General features: G+C 36.2%; 1 protein-coding gene across 1 annotated transcript in view; it reads right to left on the bottom strand.

Annotated features, from left to right (window-relative positions):
- Window positions 1-738: 738 nt before the first annotated feature.
- Window positions 739-18,390, bottom strand: part of ARID4B (AT-rich interaction domain 4B) — an 84,871-nt gene continuing 67,219 nt past the window's right edge. Inside the window, exons 17-24 of the mRNA XM_060753848.2 lie at window positions 17,320-17,580; window positions 10,133-10,217; window positions 9,154-9,346; window positions 6,235-7,428; window positions 4,979-5,089; window positions 3,886-4,101; window positions 3,383-3,529; window positions 739-2,500 (exon numbers count right to left, since the gene is read on the bottom strand). Coding sequence (XP_060609831.2) covers window positions 2,370-2,500; window positions 3,383-3,529; window positions 3,886-4,101; window positions 4,979-5,089; window positions 6,235-7,428; window positions 9,154-9,346; window positions 10,133-10,217; window positions 17,320-17,580 — 2,338 coding nt within the window. The 3' untranslated portion in view covers window positions 739-2,369. The remainder of the gene's footprint in view (window positions 2,501-3,382; window positions 3,530-3,885; window positions 4,102-4,978; window positions 5,090-6,234; window positions 7,429-9,153; window positions 9,347-10,132; window positions 10,218-17,319; window positions 17,581-18,390) is intronic.

Here is an 18,390-nt window from a genome sequence, read left to right as displayed (position 1 = left end):
CCTTTGTTTTAACCTTTGTTTTAACCTTTGTTTTTAACTTTTGTGATATGAAGTTTTACCGTGGCATTTTAATGATGATATTTTTAATTACTTTTAATTTTTAACTTAATCAAGTTCTAATGTATGTTAGTTCACTATTACAGGAGTCTTAGGATAGTGATTAGTGTCTATTCATGTACTTTTTCGTTTTGTCTTTACTGTTGATATGGTCAGTGGACTAATTAATAAACTTCATTGTACATTTGGGCTCACAAACCAATAACAGGGAAAATAAACACCAGAATTTTCTAGAATATCTGAAAACACTGTGAGACAAAGATAATATCTCCACGCATGACAATTGGAAAGAGTGGCAAAATTTCATCTTACTTACGCTTTTTTGAAAAAGATACGTAATGATAGGAAGTCCTTGTCTGTTCATTACTTTTCTGCAGCTACAGCACAAAATAAAGATCCTTGTTTTACCTCTAAGACCCCTGGGATTTTCCTGAAAATCTGGGAAAGTAGGTTCAGTAACCAGTAATAGTGGTGTCAATGGACTATGGCAAATCCCAATTGAAGCTAACGGAACAACACTTCCCTGGCCTGGAATGAATTAACTTGAATTTGGATCAGACAAATTATGTGATTGTTTGGCTTAACAATAAAAGTTACAATAAATGTATCTGCAAAACTCAGTTTTTAGTTCTTGAATACAATAAAATACCTTCATTAAACTGTTAGAAACAGAATCCAATATTCACAAACTATGGCATTTTATTTCAGAGGCCTTTGCTTACATTTGTACAATATATTACATAATTCCATTGTCTGCGGAACCTAATATATATTTTATAGCTTTTCTTTATATGCCTTTCCTCCAATGTTTGTCAACATTTTTACAGTCCTGTACATATCTGAATAGCTTGAAACCATTTTCAATAAAATCAGTTACCTTTAAGCGCACACTACTAAGACCAAAAATGCTTTTCTTAGAAAAGTCAAATGTAAAGATTCTGACACTCTAGCATCTACAAACAGAATGTTTGAAATTCTTACAGGTTGTATTGCCAGAAAAGGAAAAGAAAAAAAAAACATGCCAGCCCCTGTAAGCCCAGCCAAAAAAAGTACACAGAACTACAATTAAAACAGTAAAACAATCTGTACAATAAAGTACTGTGTATTAACAGTGCCAGGTATTAAATAGCTTGAATGAACACTTTCGCAATATACAAATGTCTTACAAAGTTGTGTAATTAAATACAAGTGCCAAACGAGAGAGGGCCTGGAATCCATACAACATAAATTTGATAGAAGTGAAAACAGTTTTGAGTTTTGATTTTGTACAAGGCAATTAAAAAAAAACTTCTATACCACTCAGTTAGCTATTTATATTATAAACAACTAGTCTTCTGTGGCAATGCTGCTTTCACAACCATGACTTAATATTAACACAGCTCACTCCTTCTTGAAGACCTCTCAGTTGCAGCTCATAATAAAATAAGCAATACAAATGAAATATTTGTTGCCTTAACTGAAAAGAAACTTTTACAAGAAAACACAAAAATATAAGTGTTATAATTCATTATGAATAAATATACACTTTAAACTGGCTAAATACAATCTTTATACATTAAGATTTAATACAGTTTGTTAGCCATTTTCTTCCTTTTTTCACAATGTATTTTTATCAAAATTAAAAAAAATACTGATTCATAGAAAAATGGCAAAGTACAGTAGTTTCATTCCAATTCATGGGTTATTAAAAACCCATAGCAACCTACTTAGCCTAATTCAAACCTGTAAACATTAGTTGCCTTTGAAACAGAATCCTTATTTTTGGTTGTCAGGTCTGATGAGAAACATCCTATTGAACGGCAGGTTTGGAATTCAATTTCATGTGCTTGACTTGTACAGTTAGAGCCACGTTAATGTGACTTGGTTAAAAAACAATTACCTTGTAAAAATGAAAATAGGTTCATTTTTTTCCTAAATAATGGAAAAATATCAAATGCTCCAGCTTTTAACAAAACACCAGGGAATACGTGAACAGTAAGCCACTTTAACACATGAACCAGGCCTACCCAACAACTGTATGCTTTCTGGTGGTGATTCTGGTGGTGGCAGTGGACAGCCTCCATTGGCCACAGTGGAAAGCCTTCAACTCACTCAACATACAATTCCCAGACACGTTGGAAACAATTATTGCTTGAGGAAAAGCAGTCTGTTGTACTTTTTCTTCATAAAAGTGCACTTAAGTGCAAAGTTTGCTTGTCAAGAATTTTTTTAAAAATACAAAATAGTGCTTGTCTGAATGTTGTGCCACTGTGCAGTATAAAAAGTGGCTCTCAGCAGCCATTAAGTGCAAAGTGCCTGGGCAAGTCTCGCTGTCACCTGCACTCCACTGACATTCCGTTCTGGGATGAACCCGACATGGGGGGCTCCGCTAAACTTAACATAACAGCCGCCGTAATGGAACTGGAGGAAGGTGAGGAAGAGGACGACGATGTCGTAGCAGCACCTGCAAAGCAGAGCAAAATATATCCTTGAAATCCGCTACTGAAATTGAGATAGTGACTTGTAATGCACTTTTGCAATGGCTATTTTCTAAGCAATTTGAAATACTCATATTTCTTCACATAAGAGCCACACTCCCATTTCTGGGTGGCAAAATTTGTGGGTTTTTTTGTTCCTCGCATAATAGTTGCAGCGCCATTTGAAGCTAATTTCCCCTTCCTTCTTTCTCTGAAGAGAAGGCAGTTTATAAACTATGAAATGGAGGTTCTGGAGCTCTTCTCTTCACTCCTTCCTCCTTGACAAAGTAGTTTAAAAAACATGAAATGGCGGTCTCTGGAACTTGGATCTTCCCTCCTTCCTCCAAAGAGCTCCAGTTCAGATTTTGTAAACTCCCTTGCCTTCAGAGAAAGTAAGGGGGGGGGGATCAGCCCCAAATGGGTCTGCATTTTTTTAAACAAACAGAAACAAAGCTGTTTGTTTGAGGCTGGATCATCAATTCTCTTCCTTCCCTTTCAAAAGTAAGGCCGTTAAAAAATTTAAAACAAAAACAGGAGAATTGAAGGCAGATGTTTTTCAACACATAATAGTCACACCCCCTTTTTGATTTAAAAAAAAAGGAAAAATGTGACTATTTTGCAATGAAATATGGTACATTTGCATTGCAATCTTATGCATAGTTATTAATCCTAAAATGCTTGATTTGCTAAAAGAAAAGATATTGGCAACCTGGAAACTTAATTGCACTTATTTCCAAGGCTCAAGGATACACCCAAGATTCGCATAGCAAGGCCAACTTTTAAAAAAGATATATAAGAGTCACATTCTAAATGCAATAACCCTGTTCATTCTTAATGAATGGGAACAAAATGTAGGTCTTTTTACTTACTTTCACGCTCTTTTTTCTTCAACCGCTTTCTTCGTCTGTCAATGGAAGCTACTTCAGATTTCAAGGACAGGTAGTGTTTCCTGATTTCTTGAAGTTTTTCTTGAAGGATTGCAATGCGCTCCGCACTGTTCATGTTTTCTAGGTCAGCTGCATATAAAACAATAGTTATTAGTTTAAAGGAAATTTGTAATTCTTTTTCCTGATAAAGGAGGACACAAGAATGACAATTAGAAGAATATGAAAAAAGCAACATGTTTAATCCCACTATACTATTTCTAGTAAAACATCACTCATCGGGATTTGGAATGCAAACAAAAATACAAATGCGATTTCATTAACAATGGAAGAAAAAGATAAGCCAGTGGTCCTCGGCTCCCATGTTTGCCATAGACTTTTGTGGGCTTGAGTACACTTATACTGTACAACATGAAAGCTAGCTCCTATGTTGGCACCAAAGACGGCATACATAGTGTGCTACCATAGAGGTAGTAATCCTTACTTACACATCTGAAAACTCCATTTGTAAAGTTTTGGCAAACGAGTATTCTGGTCCTTAAGATCTGAATCCTTCTCTCCATTTTTCCCACATTTTCCTGGAGACTGTGTTCTTGCCAGAGTTTTGGTATGCTGAGACTTTATTCCTGTAGCAACTGATTTTGCTGATTGGGTTTTAGTGATACTTTCACCACCAGAAAGGTCTTCACTGTCACTGCTGTTTGCTGCTAAAAAGAAGAAGAATATTGTACAGACTTACGTTATTCTTAAAACCCTCAGTACCTGTTCTAGTCCTTACCTCCAGACACATTGCCACTTGTATAACAGAACAATTCTCTAACAAACATTGAATGGCAAACCTCAGTAGCCAGAAGGAAGAGAAAACTTAGGCTTGTTTCTGCAGAGATGATGTTACTTGGCACTTGGCACTTGGGAAAAGGCAATGGGCAATCTTTTTAAGTTTGGCAGTGCTATCATACAATCTTAACCATTTCACAAAATTGTTCTCTGGGTTAATATTCTACATGTAAGGTCCACAAATTGGTTACTTAAATAATAATGCAGAATGCACTCAAGTTGTAAAGAAGGCAAATGGGTAAATGTGGGTAATAAAACTGGTGCACGAAAACTTTTTTGATATCATACTACAAAACCGGAACAGCTACAACAGCCAGCCATTCACATTTCAGGTACAGATCTTCTCTATCATGGACTTCCTGGTAAAATACAGGTATGTTGAGCCAAGAAAAACATTTGAAAATTCTATGTGGAGATACTAATTGCTTCACATTAGTAATTATTTGTTAACAGTAATAGGAACATTCTAAAAGGAGCACTCCAACATTTCAGATGATAGAAGATGTATGAGTGTGTAAGAGTTTCACTTATTTTTATCAGACACTACAAAGATCAGTGTCAAATTCTATACTATTCTGATCACTCACCCAACTTATAAAGAAGAAGCAAAATCTACCTGTCTCACATTCCACTGGACCAGAAACTTGGCATAGGTGGATGGAACTTTAGCCAATTTTGGACAGAACAATAGTTTACAGGGAAGAGTCACATCAACTGTTCTCTCTTTTGAGTGGCCATACTTACCACTTTTGCTCTTCTTTTTGTTGTTCACTACAGATGTTTTGTGACTTCTTTTCTGCTTTTTTGAGGGACCACCTCCTTGGGCATCTTTAAGCCTTTTTTGGCCTGTACACACTTTATTAAAAGGAATAGAAAGAACAATATAGTATAAGATATACCATGCACAGCAGACAAATGCTGCAGCATTTGACTGAACTAATGTACTGACGGATACAATGGCCTTCTCTCATGTCTGAACGGAAATTATTCCAGTTTGACTTTAAGAATAGTACATGGTACTATAATATACATTAGGTAGATAAACGTTTTCCCTTGACATTAAGTCTAGTTGTGTCAAACTCTGGGGGGTGGTGTTCATCTCCATTTCTAAGCTGAAGAGCCGATGTTGTCCATAAACATTTCCTAGGTCATGTGGCCAGCATTACCTTCCTGCAGAAACAGTACCTACTGATCTACTCACTTTTCTATGTTTTCAAACTGCTTGGTTGACAGGAGCTGGGCTAACAGTAGGAGCTCACTGACAGAATAATAGCCATTTTAGAAGTCAGAAATTGCTTTGGGAGGGGGATGAAAAAATACAGTACTACTGTAACAAAAATACTGTCAAATTAGGGATAGAACCACATATTAAGTATTTTATTATATTCACAAGAGCACTCAATCGTATTTGTCCATTTCTGACAGCTTTAGTCATTTTTCAATGGACTACGAAGATTTGAGATCATTTTGCTGTAGTTTCTAAGAATGGTGTCTTCACACAGATATGTAAAACTGGCATCATGAGCAAAAGAACAAGAATTGAGGTAAAGGAGTTGAAGAGGAAAAATTGAGCATAACACACCAAAACTGGTTAGCAGCGATAGGTCAATGAAGATGATTTAATGTTATGTCCATTTCAACCAAGAGAACAATTTCTAGAGAAATATATAAACATTGTATTATAATCCACACGGTTCTTAAATGGAAAGCTATGTTCTTAGATAGATACTATAGGAGTAAACAGCCAGGTGTTTGGTGGATTATAGGACTACAGTGCCTATAAACACTAGCCACTGAAACAAATGGTCAGTGATTTTGGGGGCAGCAGTCCACAGAGTCTAAAGAATTTTAGGTTGGTTACCTCCTATCTATTACATCATAATAATTAAATTGCATTAGGGCTAACTTTTGAGACACCAAAATAGTTATGGTTCTTACTGGTGAATGTATTACCAACAAATTCGGAAGAGAGATCAATGTAAGCGGCACAATGTTTATACCTTTTTCCATGTGTTCTGGCTGATTGCTGCTGCTGGAGCTGACACTGGCATCAAAGCCTGTAGGAGATATATTCCCTTCAGACTGGAGGTCCTGCAGTTCCCCGACAACGCTGTCCACCTCTATTGTGCTATCCGTTTCACTCTTGATACTTCGCACTTCTTCTTGGTTTGGTGCCATAGTTTCAGAGACAGATACACTCGACTGATGTCTACTGGACTCTGCTACTGTTACTGATGGTGGTGATTCAGGTGTGGTGGGAGGAGTATTAAGGACCGAATTACTGCCACTGCTTGGGAATTCAACTTTCTTGTCACTCATTTCAGCTGGCTTTTCCTCAATAGGCTTTGTATCTGTGTTGGGCGGCAAAGGTCTTTCAGCTTTGGAACTTGACAAAGAGGTTTCCTCTTCTACAAGAGTCTGCAAATGCTCATCTGGTGCGGCATCCTCAGGAGAGGCATGTGGTGGGGAGGCTGCTGCTTCTGTGTCAGAATCTGAAAAAAGTTCCTTGAGAGTTTTTTTAGGCCACTGCCCCTGAATGCTTGACCAAACATCTTTCCGGTCTTTAGCTCTATTATTTTGAAGCCTTTCATCAGAATTATTTAGGAGCTTTACTCTCTTATCTGCCACTTCAGAGAAACCTGGATAAAAAGTGGTTGTCCGCAAGGACTTTCTTTTGTCATCCAAACCGTTGTACTTCTTATTAGGTGTTTTTAATTTATTTTTAACCTCTTCTTCATCTGAGGAGCTATTGCTACTGTTTTCCAAGCTAAGTATGTCTTTGCCATTGGATTTTTCATCCTTAGCATTAGGTGACCCCGTTTTGAAGCACTCCTCTGTGACATAGTACCTTCTTTTACCACGTTTTACGGGTGGCTTCGTTTTATCCACTGCCTCTTTTTTAAAATCTTTCTTCTTCTTGGTTGCTTCATTCTCCCCTTCATAATCAGTATCCTCAGATATTTCTGCCGATTCTTTCTGCAATCTTTCTGGAGATTTTGATACTGGTGTGGATGCTGTAGCCTCTATAAGAGTTTTAGCTTCTTCTGGAAAGGATAAGGTGTTCTGCTCTTTTGGACAAAGTTCATTATTGTCTGGCTTCACAGGCTCATCTTGAACTTCTTCTTTACCATTATTGCAAGCATTTGGAGTCATCTGCTCATCTTCTGGTTCACTGTCCTCTGAACTTTCTGAAGCTAAAATGGGGTGCGGGGTGGATGAAAGAAGAGAATCAACTGCTCAGTTCATCATTTTAATGCAGTTCCCAGAATTATTACTAGTATACGGAAACACAATCAACATTTTGTTAGCCTTCAAATTCTTTATGGCCATATCTCTCCCTGCACTTAAAAAAATTAATCAAAGAAGACTGAAAAGCATAAACTTAAAACTACTCTGTTAGCATTTTTAATCTGAGTTTCCTTGTAATAAAATGCCTCTGGGAAATTATACTAAGGAACTCTCTTGGTATTTTTAATATGGAGAATTCTTCCTTATTAAGTATACAAGTGAAATAATCCTGCTTTACGCCAGGAACTAATTTCACCTTCCAGATAAGCTTTGGTCTGCATCCACATGGCACACCTACCAACCAGAGATGCTACTATATCTCTTTCTGTTGACATTTTGAGAAGGAATTGATGTAAACAAAAGAATTTGGGGTTGTGGAGTGATTGCAGGTGGCTGTGCAAGTTTTTGCATGTTTCTGCATACTTGGGAAATCAGTTCCATGGACGAAAATATACTCCATAAAAGAAACATGTCCACAGGAGGACAACAAAAATGATCAAAGATCTGGAAGCCATGTCTTATGAGTATCAGCTTATGGAATTGGGCCTTAGCCTGGGGAAAAGAATGTTGAGAAGTGACATTAGCCATGTTTAAATATTTGAAAAGTTGTCACAGTGAGGAGGGAGCAGGCTTGTTTTCTGCTTCTCTAGAACCCAGGACTCGGAGCAATGAATTTAAATTACAGGAAATGAGATTCCACCAAAACACAAAGAAGAACTTCCTGATGGTAAAAGCTATTCTGACAGAATATGCTGCCTGGGAGTGTGGCAGAGCCCTTTTCTCTGGGGATTTTTAAGAAGAGGCTGACAGGCCATCTGTCAAAGAGGCTTTGTTGTATTTTGTAGGATGACCCTTGTGGTCTCCTCCAACTGTATAATGTTATATATTCACAATACAGCATTTGTAAATATGAATTGTAGAATACAAATATGACAGTGGTTTGATTGGATTAGGATTCCCAAGGAAGTAGGGTTTGAACACTTGTTCAGAACACTTTGCTTAGGCAAATTACACTCTCTCAGCCTTAGAAAAATGTAATGGCAAACCTCCTCTGATTCAATCTTGCCAACAAAACTCTGATAGGGTTGGCGAAAGTTGAGAGTCGACTTGATGGCACGTAACAACAACAAAACCAAATAGTTTTCACTGCAAAATGCATGTATAACTTTTGTTTTAATTTTATTGTAATGCAGTGTATTTTTCCGTGCTATATTTTAACTGTTTGACTGGGCTTGGTCCCATGTAAGCCACCCGGGTCCCTTCAGGGAGATGGTGGCGGGATATAAGAATAAAGTAGTAGTAGTAGTAGTAGTAGTAATGTAGCATCTACTAACAGTACAAATTACAAAGTATAAATAAATGTCCTGGGGTTTACTGTTTAGCTCTTTGTTTACTTTTAACTTAGTTTTGCTGAATAAAACTTTCAAATATGGCTACAAAAATTACTAACACTCAAAAACAGCAAAAGAGAAGGAAAAAAACAGCTAGTATTTGTTATTTGTTGTGTTCTACAGGATGTACTCACACCAAAATATTAAACACAGATGTGCTTACAAGCTATATAAAGTATCTTCTTTCCCAAAGTACTAGAAAATATTTTCACAATAGTTTAGAAATTCTGCCTAAATTACCTTGCATTCCATTAAGAAGAGACAAAATCTCTAAAGATTTATTTGGAGCTGCTTCAGAGGTTTTGGCTTCAGTGCTGTCTGGTTTGGATGCCAACTCAGGAGATATGATAGCGTGAAAAGGTGGTTTTGATGAGCGTCGCAGCTTAAATGTTTTAGGAGAATATTTCTCATCTTTCTCTTTGTCAGTTTTGTTCTAGTTTAAAACAAAAAATGTGTATATAATTAAACCATTCAGAATATTTTCAGCACAAAACAGCATGCATTATGTGGAGTACAAATTCCAAAGGAGCAGTTCCTAAGTTTTATAATAACTTCAATTAATTAGCTTATTTTGTTGCATAATAGTGGCACTGGGGTGCGACTACTATGCAATTGCGCCTATTATGCAATTAAATATGGTATTTTATTTCCTTGTTACAAAACATGATTGCAACTTAAAAGTAGTTTAAAATCTTTATATAATGCTAGACACTACAGATGAGCCTAAATTAAAAGTGGCAATTAGCTTCACCTATAGCTGTTGTTAGATTGGCTACCCTACCTAGGGCTTCAGGCTAAGAACATCTGGAGGGCTTCATTCCTACCCTTTTCCTGAATATGCTCCAATACTTCACAGTACTAATTTGCATTTCTTATTTTATGTTACAGGTGTCATATGTACTTCAAGAAGAGCTTTGTAGTGATCAAATGCTTGCACATTAAACAGTACAAGGCCAACACTGGGCCAATCAAAACAATTAATCTATGTGCTTTTGTATCTCACTAAACAAGTGCTAAAGAATATGAAGCAGGTTTGTTACAAGGCCAATATATTGTATCCATCATTAGCAGGGATGAACCAATTACTAGTTCATAAAACACAAATATGTCATATGCTGCTCATTCTATCTCTGCCTAGTAAAGCAGATGCCACAGATTTAATTTAGTGTTCTCTTCTTCTTCATAAGAATAAAGTTCAGCAGTAATCCAAAGTGAATACCTTTATTTTCTTTCGATGCTTTATTTTTGGCACATTTTTGTCAGCTGGTCTCACTATCTTGTCTGCTTTTATCCATTCATCATATCTACAAGGGAATAAAATACAGCAAACATGATTTGGGAGATAAGACAGAAATCACAGAATACACTTTTGATATACTATAACAGCAATAGTAATTACTTGGCTATCATACAGCACTTTTGAATGGCTATATATATAGGGGGGGGGGGGTCCCACTTGAATTATAAGGTATAGCTACTACAGTCAGGTGCAAAGTAATAGCTGCAGTGGGGAAAAAGAGCGAGATTAAAAGTGGTGGCTCAAAGAGCAGCCAGTTATCTATTTCACCACATGAGTCACACACTAGGGCAAACTACAGATATTAATACAAATATGCATCATAGTTACTATAGATTGGGGATTCTAAAATAAACTCTAAAACTGAATAGTAGAGGCACTCAAATACCTAGTCTAAGGAAATAAATTCTTAAGGTGGAAAATCCCAGAGGCTGAAAGATTACTGAAAGATTCAGCCTCTGTACTATCATAAATACAAGCAACTGTAATGATTATTTCCTGTTATTATTGTTTATAGAGTTTATAATGGTGAAAATTTGGGGAATCATAAAGCCTAGCTGGTTTCACACAAAGATCCAGAAAACTCTGCAACCCAGATCCACAAATAGATACCATGCAATCTTATGTAAATGCTTCACATATGTTAGCTTACAGAAATACTTTCAACAACCCTTTAAGCTAGGTCAAGTCTATTATCCCCATATTGTCATTGGGGATCAGAAAGAAGGGAGAGAGTAGTTTGCCTCAGACAATCTGATGGGTTCAAGATGGATGAAGGATTTCAGCTGGGAAATATCTGGTTTACAGGTCAATCACTTAACCACTATGTTAACAACAGCTCTCTTGGGGTATTCCATTTTTGTGTTTTATTGTGTTATTCAAATACTCTCCTACTATAAATTTACTGCAATAGCAGCAAAGTCGCTTAGTTTGGGAAAACTAGCAAATCAAGCAAATGCAACTGGAAAATGATTTTAGTAAGGAGATGCTGAGGATTTTTGTTTTATTGGTTTTGTATGGTTTTACATATTATATGCTAAATATTTTTAATTGTATGTTATGTTGTTGGGGGCATTGAATTGTGCCGAGTGTAAACTGCCTTGAGTCGCCTTCGGGCTGAGAAAGGCAGTATACAAACACGGTAGGTAAATAAATAAATAAATAAATAAAATTATTTGGAGGAATACATACATTTATATATAAAATTATTGCATTAAGGATAAACATTAGAATTTTCATATTCTTGGTAGTTTATCCCAATGAAAAGAAATATGCCTTAGCATAAAGAAAACAAAAGTAGGATGTAATTAATATTAATAATATCTAAGAGTACTAAGGAAAACACCTTATAAAACTGCTGAATATTCTGTGTCCACCCTTCTTTCCTACAATTCGCATCACCTCTAGTTTTTCCAGGAAAATGAAAAATACAAGATAATGGTGTATTCTTATTAGGAATAAAATCATTTATCAAATAGAATTTTCCATTATGATATTCCATTTAGTAGATCAATTTAGAATATAATTAATACTTTCTTTCCAAAAGAAGAAAAATGCAGAACTCTGTACAAGCAACATAATACTTAGCTAATATAAAATGTATAAAGTCTCTATATTGATAACATATGCAGATTGAGTATCCCTCATCTGAAACACTTGGGGTGAGAAGGGTTTTGGATTTTGAATTCTTTAAGATTTTAGAACATCTGTATTTGCATATTCATACATCATGAGATACCTTGGAGAGGGAACCGAAGTGTAAACATGAAATTCATAGATGTTTCATATACACTTTATACATATAACCTGATAGTAATTGTGTACATTATTTTTAATAATTTTGTGCACAAAACAAAGTTTGTGTACATCAAGTCATCAGAAAATAAGGGCGTCACTACTTAAACCATTCATGTGGACGATTCTGGAAGTATTGTGGGTTTTGGCATTCCAGATTAAGAATACTCAACCTGCTTCTAGCAGTATATACCAGGACTCTAACTAAAAGAAATACATTCTCAAGAACCTAGATGCCACCATACAGGCTATCACCATACAGAGCTACTGTGTGCCCTGTTTGAACTGTGACTGAAACATTAAAAGCTACCTTGCACATTGAGCATGTACTTGCCTTCAATTGCCTACAACTTAGAATCATAGAATCACAGAGTTGGAAGACACCTCATGGGCCATTCAGTCCAATCCCCTGCCAAGAAGCAGGAAAATTTGCATTCAAAGCACCCCCGACAGATGGCAATCTAGACTCTGTTTAAAAGCCTTCAAAGAAGGAGCCTCCACCACAGTCCGGGGCAGAGAGTTCCACTGCTAAACAGCTCTCTCAGTTAAGAAGTTCTTCCTATTGTTTAGGTGGAATCTCCTTTCCTGTAGTTTGAAGCCATTGTTCCATGTCCTGGTTTCCAGGGCAGCAGAAAACAAGCTTGCTCCCTTCTCCCTATGACTTCCCCTCATATATTTATACATGGCCATCATGTCTCCTCTCAGCCTTCTCTTCTGCAAGCTAAACATGGCCAGCTCTTTAAGCCGCTCCTCACAGGGCTTGTTCTCCAGACCCTTGATTATTTCAGTCGCCCTCTTCTGGACAACATCTCCCTTAAATTGCCATGTACAGAATTGGACGCAGTATTCCAGGTGTAGCCTGAGCAAGGCAGAATAAAAGGGTAGCATGACTTTCCTGGATCTAGACACTATACTCCTATTTATGCAGGCCAAAATTCAATTGGCTTTTATCTTATCACAACCTCATGCAGCTCACGGGGTTTTCTTAGGCAAGGAATACTCAAAAGCTGGTCTTGCACATTATTGAGGGCAATCCTCTGATATGTGTGCCTCTCTGTGGCATTCACACATTTTATTTTTAGATAAATATTTTTAAAATCTACTCTATGTAATGACCTGAAAACAAACACATGCAAAGCCTGGTGGAAAAACATTCTTGAGCTAACCAGCTCATGAGGACTTAATAACAACAACAAGTACAGGTGGTCCCAGTGGTCATCGGCACACTGGGTGCCTTGCCAAAGGATCTCAGCCAGCATTTGGAAACAATAAACATTGACAAAATCACAATCTGTCAACTGCAAAAGGCCACCTTACTTTGATCTGCACACATCATTCGAAAACATAACACACAGTCCTAGACGCTTAGGGAGTGTTCGACTTGTGATTTTGTGATACGAAATCCAGCATATAGATCTCGTTTGCTGTGACATGCTGTGGTTGTGTCAGTAAAATAATAATAATAATAATAATAATAATAATAATAATAATAATAATAATAGAATAACAAAAAGTAATGCTCTGTGTTAGTTTAAGAGCTCTTTGAGACAATCTGATATAGGCTCAGAAGCCACTTTCCCTTCTGCACATCAGCAATAGGGTGACTTTTGTGTTCCCCTTACCACAACAAGACTAAAGTGAATATTCCAAGACTGTGCCTCTGAACGACCAGGGACATTAATTGCCATAAACTAGGACAGTAACTAAACATTCTACCACCTATTTGTTATTCAACTGGCTTGCTTCAATTTAAACTCAACCAATTTAAAACAAATTACAGGGAATCTAGAAAGAAATCAAATCAGTTGGCCATGTGCAAGTGACAATCAACTCTAAACTAAATGAGATGAAATATTTAAAAATGGTTCCTTCTAATGAATGGAATCCTCCATTACCTTTTGCCTTAGAACGAACAGGAGAAAACATCTGGTGTCCTTTAAGGACTTAGAAATTCTTTAAATCTGTTCTTTTGGGGTGGCATGTAGACAAGTGAGGAGGGGGCATTAGCTGCCAGTGACCAATAGGTCTCTGCTGGATGTAAGTCAATATATAAGTTCTGCAGGTCTGTTCTTAAACTGATTTAGTTTTTAAGTTGGAACAGGTAAAATTTAAGGGTAACTCCAGCCAAATAAATACACATATTAGCTTTGGATAGCATAGGGAAGGGTTAATATCCAGTGTGGTGTTTGTTTTGGTGTCTGTGATACTGTTCAGAAGATTTCACTCCAATTTCTGTCCTTATGATAATTGGATTTTGAATCATTTTGCTTGTTGTGGAGACAAGGATTGGTGATAAAGCTTCAGCGGAGACACCTTTTCCCCGTGATAATTCTTTCAGGAGTGAATTTCAGGAGTGAAGGGTAGATTTATCTCACCTTCTGTTGCCCCCCCCCCCCCCCCGTTCTTATTTATGAATTGTTTGTATGCTGGATGTTTGTAACTCAGGGACTGCCTGTACTTGACTCCTTGATATGATCAGGGTTATTTTCTCTTTCAACTAATTCCAAATAAAGAACACCAAGAGAACAACTCAAAACTGCACCAATTAGAATGAATTAAAAATTCTGCCATCTTCTAAAATGAAGATATATTCCTGCCAGGTATTCTAGCATTCATTAAGTCCAGATTTATTTAATAAGAATCGCACTCACTCAGACACAGATATAGAGAGAATTCTAGTCAAAACTGGATTATTAGCCCAAAAGAACATTCAATAAGCCTGTATTTGGTAGGCAGGAATGAAGCAATTTCTGTTATGTTCCCAAATACTTATATCTGGTGTGAGACATACATATTCAGTTGATAAACATGTATAGCCCACACATTATATTCTGGTATAAGGTAGGAAGAATGCAAAGTTATACCAATGTGTTTTTATAATAAAGCTGTTTTCATTTAAAATATGAAAAAGAATTAGTAAAAGTAATCAGAAAGCTTCATAATCAAAGAGCAATTTTTGCATAACTACTCAAATGATCCATCTCCTGTTTTGTCTTCCACTCCCTTCCTACTTCCCTTTCACAGAAATACACTCTGCATTTCTGCAGACCTCACTACCTCTGAGGATGCTTGCCATAGATGCAGGCGACACGTCAGGAGAAATGCCTGTAGAACATGGCCATATAGCCAGAAAAAACCTACAACAACACACTCTGCATTGTCTGCCTAGGGATCAAGACAAAAATCTCAACTCCATTCTTGAAGTCCAACACTGAAAACAGATTTAAGGCCAAAGATACAACAATTTCCATCATCCTCAGCCAGCGCAGACAATGGTGAGGGATTCTGAGGTTGTAAACCAAGACACAAAGAAAGAAGGGAATATCTATTTCTGATTTAGATTTTCATTACTTGTAGATTCTATACTACAGTCTTGAGGCATGACAACATGAGGAATTTACATTAGAACCACACTGTCTTTGACTGGATTGCTACATTCACTACTGCATACAACATCTCATAAAATAACACCCCAGAGTTAAGCACATGTAATAGAAGTCCATGTCAATTACAGAAGCTAAATACATATATGTCCCTTCAAGCCACCTGTTGACTTATAATGGCCCCCATGTATTTCATAGGATTTTCTTAGGCAAGAAATACTGAGAGGTTGTTTTTCCAGTTCTTTTCTGTGCAATATAGCCTACAGCACTTGGAATTCACGGTGGTCTGTTATCCAAGTATTAACCACAAGTAATCCTGCTTAGCTTCCAAGGTCAGACAATGTCTGGTACCTTTCACGTGTTTAGGCCATTTATCGCAGTTGTGTAAATTTGGGGCATTCTGAAGAAACTATGTATTAAACTATCTCAATCAATCAAGCACATTAACAAGAAATATATTTTAACTTCAACAGGAAATAAGAGCCATAAAATGTTCACAAATCTGACACACCAAACTTTTTATATCAATTTAAATTCATCAATTCTTACATCCTTCTATTTTTTTGTACTATATCACATTAAACTACAGTCTCTCTTACATCCTCTATATTAAAATTTCATGTATATTAAATACATGAAAATTCAACCCCACACAAAGCTTGGAGTTATTTTTTTTATCCACAAGCAAGCAAATAAAATCTCAAAAATCATAAATTTTAACTTCATGCTAATATAAGAGCTTTAAAATAATAGAGCTGTTTCAATAATAGTAAAAAATGTACATTCCTTCCCAAAGTTTTATGCAAATTCATTAAAGTCATATGTTCTATACACACAGTTTATAATCAGAGACGTAATTATTCTGCAAAATTTACTCCACTTGGGTAAAGTGAATCAAGCAAAGTGAATCAAACAAAAGTTAAGAATATAGCTTGCTTTTTAAAGCCTACAGTTTCCTCCATATTGGTCTTTTATTTGTCTGATTAATACTGACTTTATTGAAAGTAGCTCCTTTATAAAAAAAAAAAATAGAGATGATAGCATGATAAGGTTTTTCAACTATGACTAATGTAGGCTGCTCCTGCCAACAGTACAGAAGTCTACCAAGGCTTCTCTCTAATGATACAAGTAAAGTAGATACAAATGGCAAGCAAAGATGATGAGTCCAAGGAATGTATTAATAAGAAATATAGGCTCTGTTATTGAAGACCATGCACAGCACATATTCATAAAACATGTATTTGAAAGGGCTTTGAGGAGACAGCTATATTGGAACTGTATATATCAGAAAACACAATTGATGGCATAAAGAAAGAATATCTTTTTGGCAAAATGCTAAAAACACTGCTTTCCCAATTACGGCAACAAGATATCCTAATAGGAAGATGCTCAGAAACAAAAATGGAACACAAGATGAATCTTCTTCAGAAAAATATGGCCACAAGAAGAAATCAGGTCTGGCCAAGTGAAACTATCTATTTGCTTTTCTCAAATTGCACATAAGAATTCTGGATTCTTAGAAGCTTGGCCATCTGATTTAATGCTGAAAATGAATAATAGCTTCCTGCATGCAATGTCCAGAAAGAACTTCATTTTCCATCTCACTTCAACTCTACTTCTTGTTAAAATGTGCATTTGATTTCCGTGCTGGATTTTGTGCAATGCGTGGAGACATTACATTACTGAGCAGAACAAGAATCTACATATTTTATTTCACTATTTGAGAGTAAAGCTGAGTTACGATAAGGACAAGATTATTTGTGCTTGGTCTACTGATTGGTGTGCTTATATTGTATAATACAAGAAGGTTTATACAACACAATGATCTTCATAGAGCAGCAATATTGAAAAAATCAATATTCAGTGTGTTTTAAGAGACACACATGTATTTTAGAATTTTAAAGAAGCAATCACTAGCTAAATCTCAATTACCTCACATTCCATCCGCAGTAGTGCACCAAGTAAAGGACTTCTCCACCTTCAATATCAGACTCTTTAATACTAGCTTCATACATTTTTTGATTTTTCCCTCGTCCATACCGCACTTGGACTTTCATGCCAGGTGGATAACATTCAAACTCTTCTTCCCCACTGTTGCCATCTTCCTCTTCTTCCTCCTCCTCTTCTGCTTCTTCTTCTTCTTCATCATCATCATCATCATCATCATCATCTTCCTCCTTAATGGGGCCATTGCTTGAAAGGTTTAAAAAATGCCAGTTAATAAAAATATTGAAAAAATGTTCAGCGCCAAATGCCATATACTGATTAATATTTCGGATGCACAGGTGTGAAGAACAGTAGACTCCATATACATATATTATATACATATAATATATATAATATTTATATATATGAAATCCCTTAAGGATGATAATTTGTAATTAGTATTTTCAACTGACAATATATCCAAGCAACCAGAATAGAGAGAGAAAGATGCTTTAAAACTAACAGAAGATTTAATAGGATGAGTTGATTTAATGAAACATGTTTACTACCATGTGTGAAGGCTGAAGATGGATTTATATGTCAAGATTTTATTGAAGCAGTCTGTCTATCTGAAATACTTCTTTTGACTCCAAGTTGAATTTTGATTTCTCAATACAGATATATTAGCTGTCCTCACTTTTTCAATGTGTGATTTATACATGAATATACTTCATAATGCTGTATATATTAATATATACATTTTGGTCTGTTTTGTTGCTGTGGATTAATTGATAAAGAATTGATGAGAAAGCATGCACTCATTGGTTGCAAAGGTCTCAATTTAAAAGGCTTTAATTCCACACACTCAATGCGCCTTTCAAGCAGGAGCAATGCAAACTTCATGTAGGAAAGGGAGTTTCAAAGAATATGCAATATGTAAAAAGTGTGTATCAGTGTGATGTATCCAGCTGAAAGAAAAAAATAAGCAATCTAAATGGGCCATGACTAGCCCTCAGGCATTTTTATATAGCTCTTTGGATTACCGGTGAAAATCGGAAATATTTGATATGGGGAAAA

This window comes from Anolis sagrei, chromosome 1 (assembly GCF_037176765.1).
Source record: "Anolis sagrei isolate rAnoSag1 chromosome 1, rAnoSag1.mat, whole genome shotgun sequence".
NCBI classification, from domain to species: domain Eukaryota; kingdom Metazoa; phylum Chordata; class Lepidosauria; order Squamata; family Dactyloidae; genus Anolis; species Anolis sagrei.
Note: the sequence above shows the minus strand (reverse complement) of the source record. Positions and strands in the feature narration are given on the sequence as shown.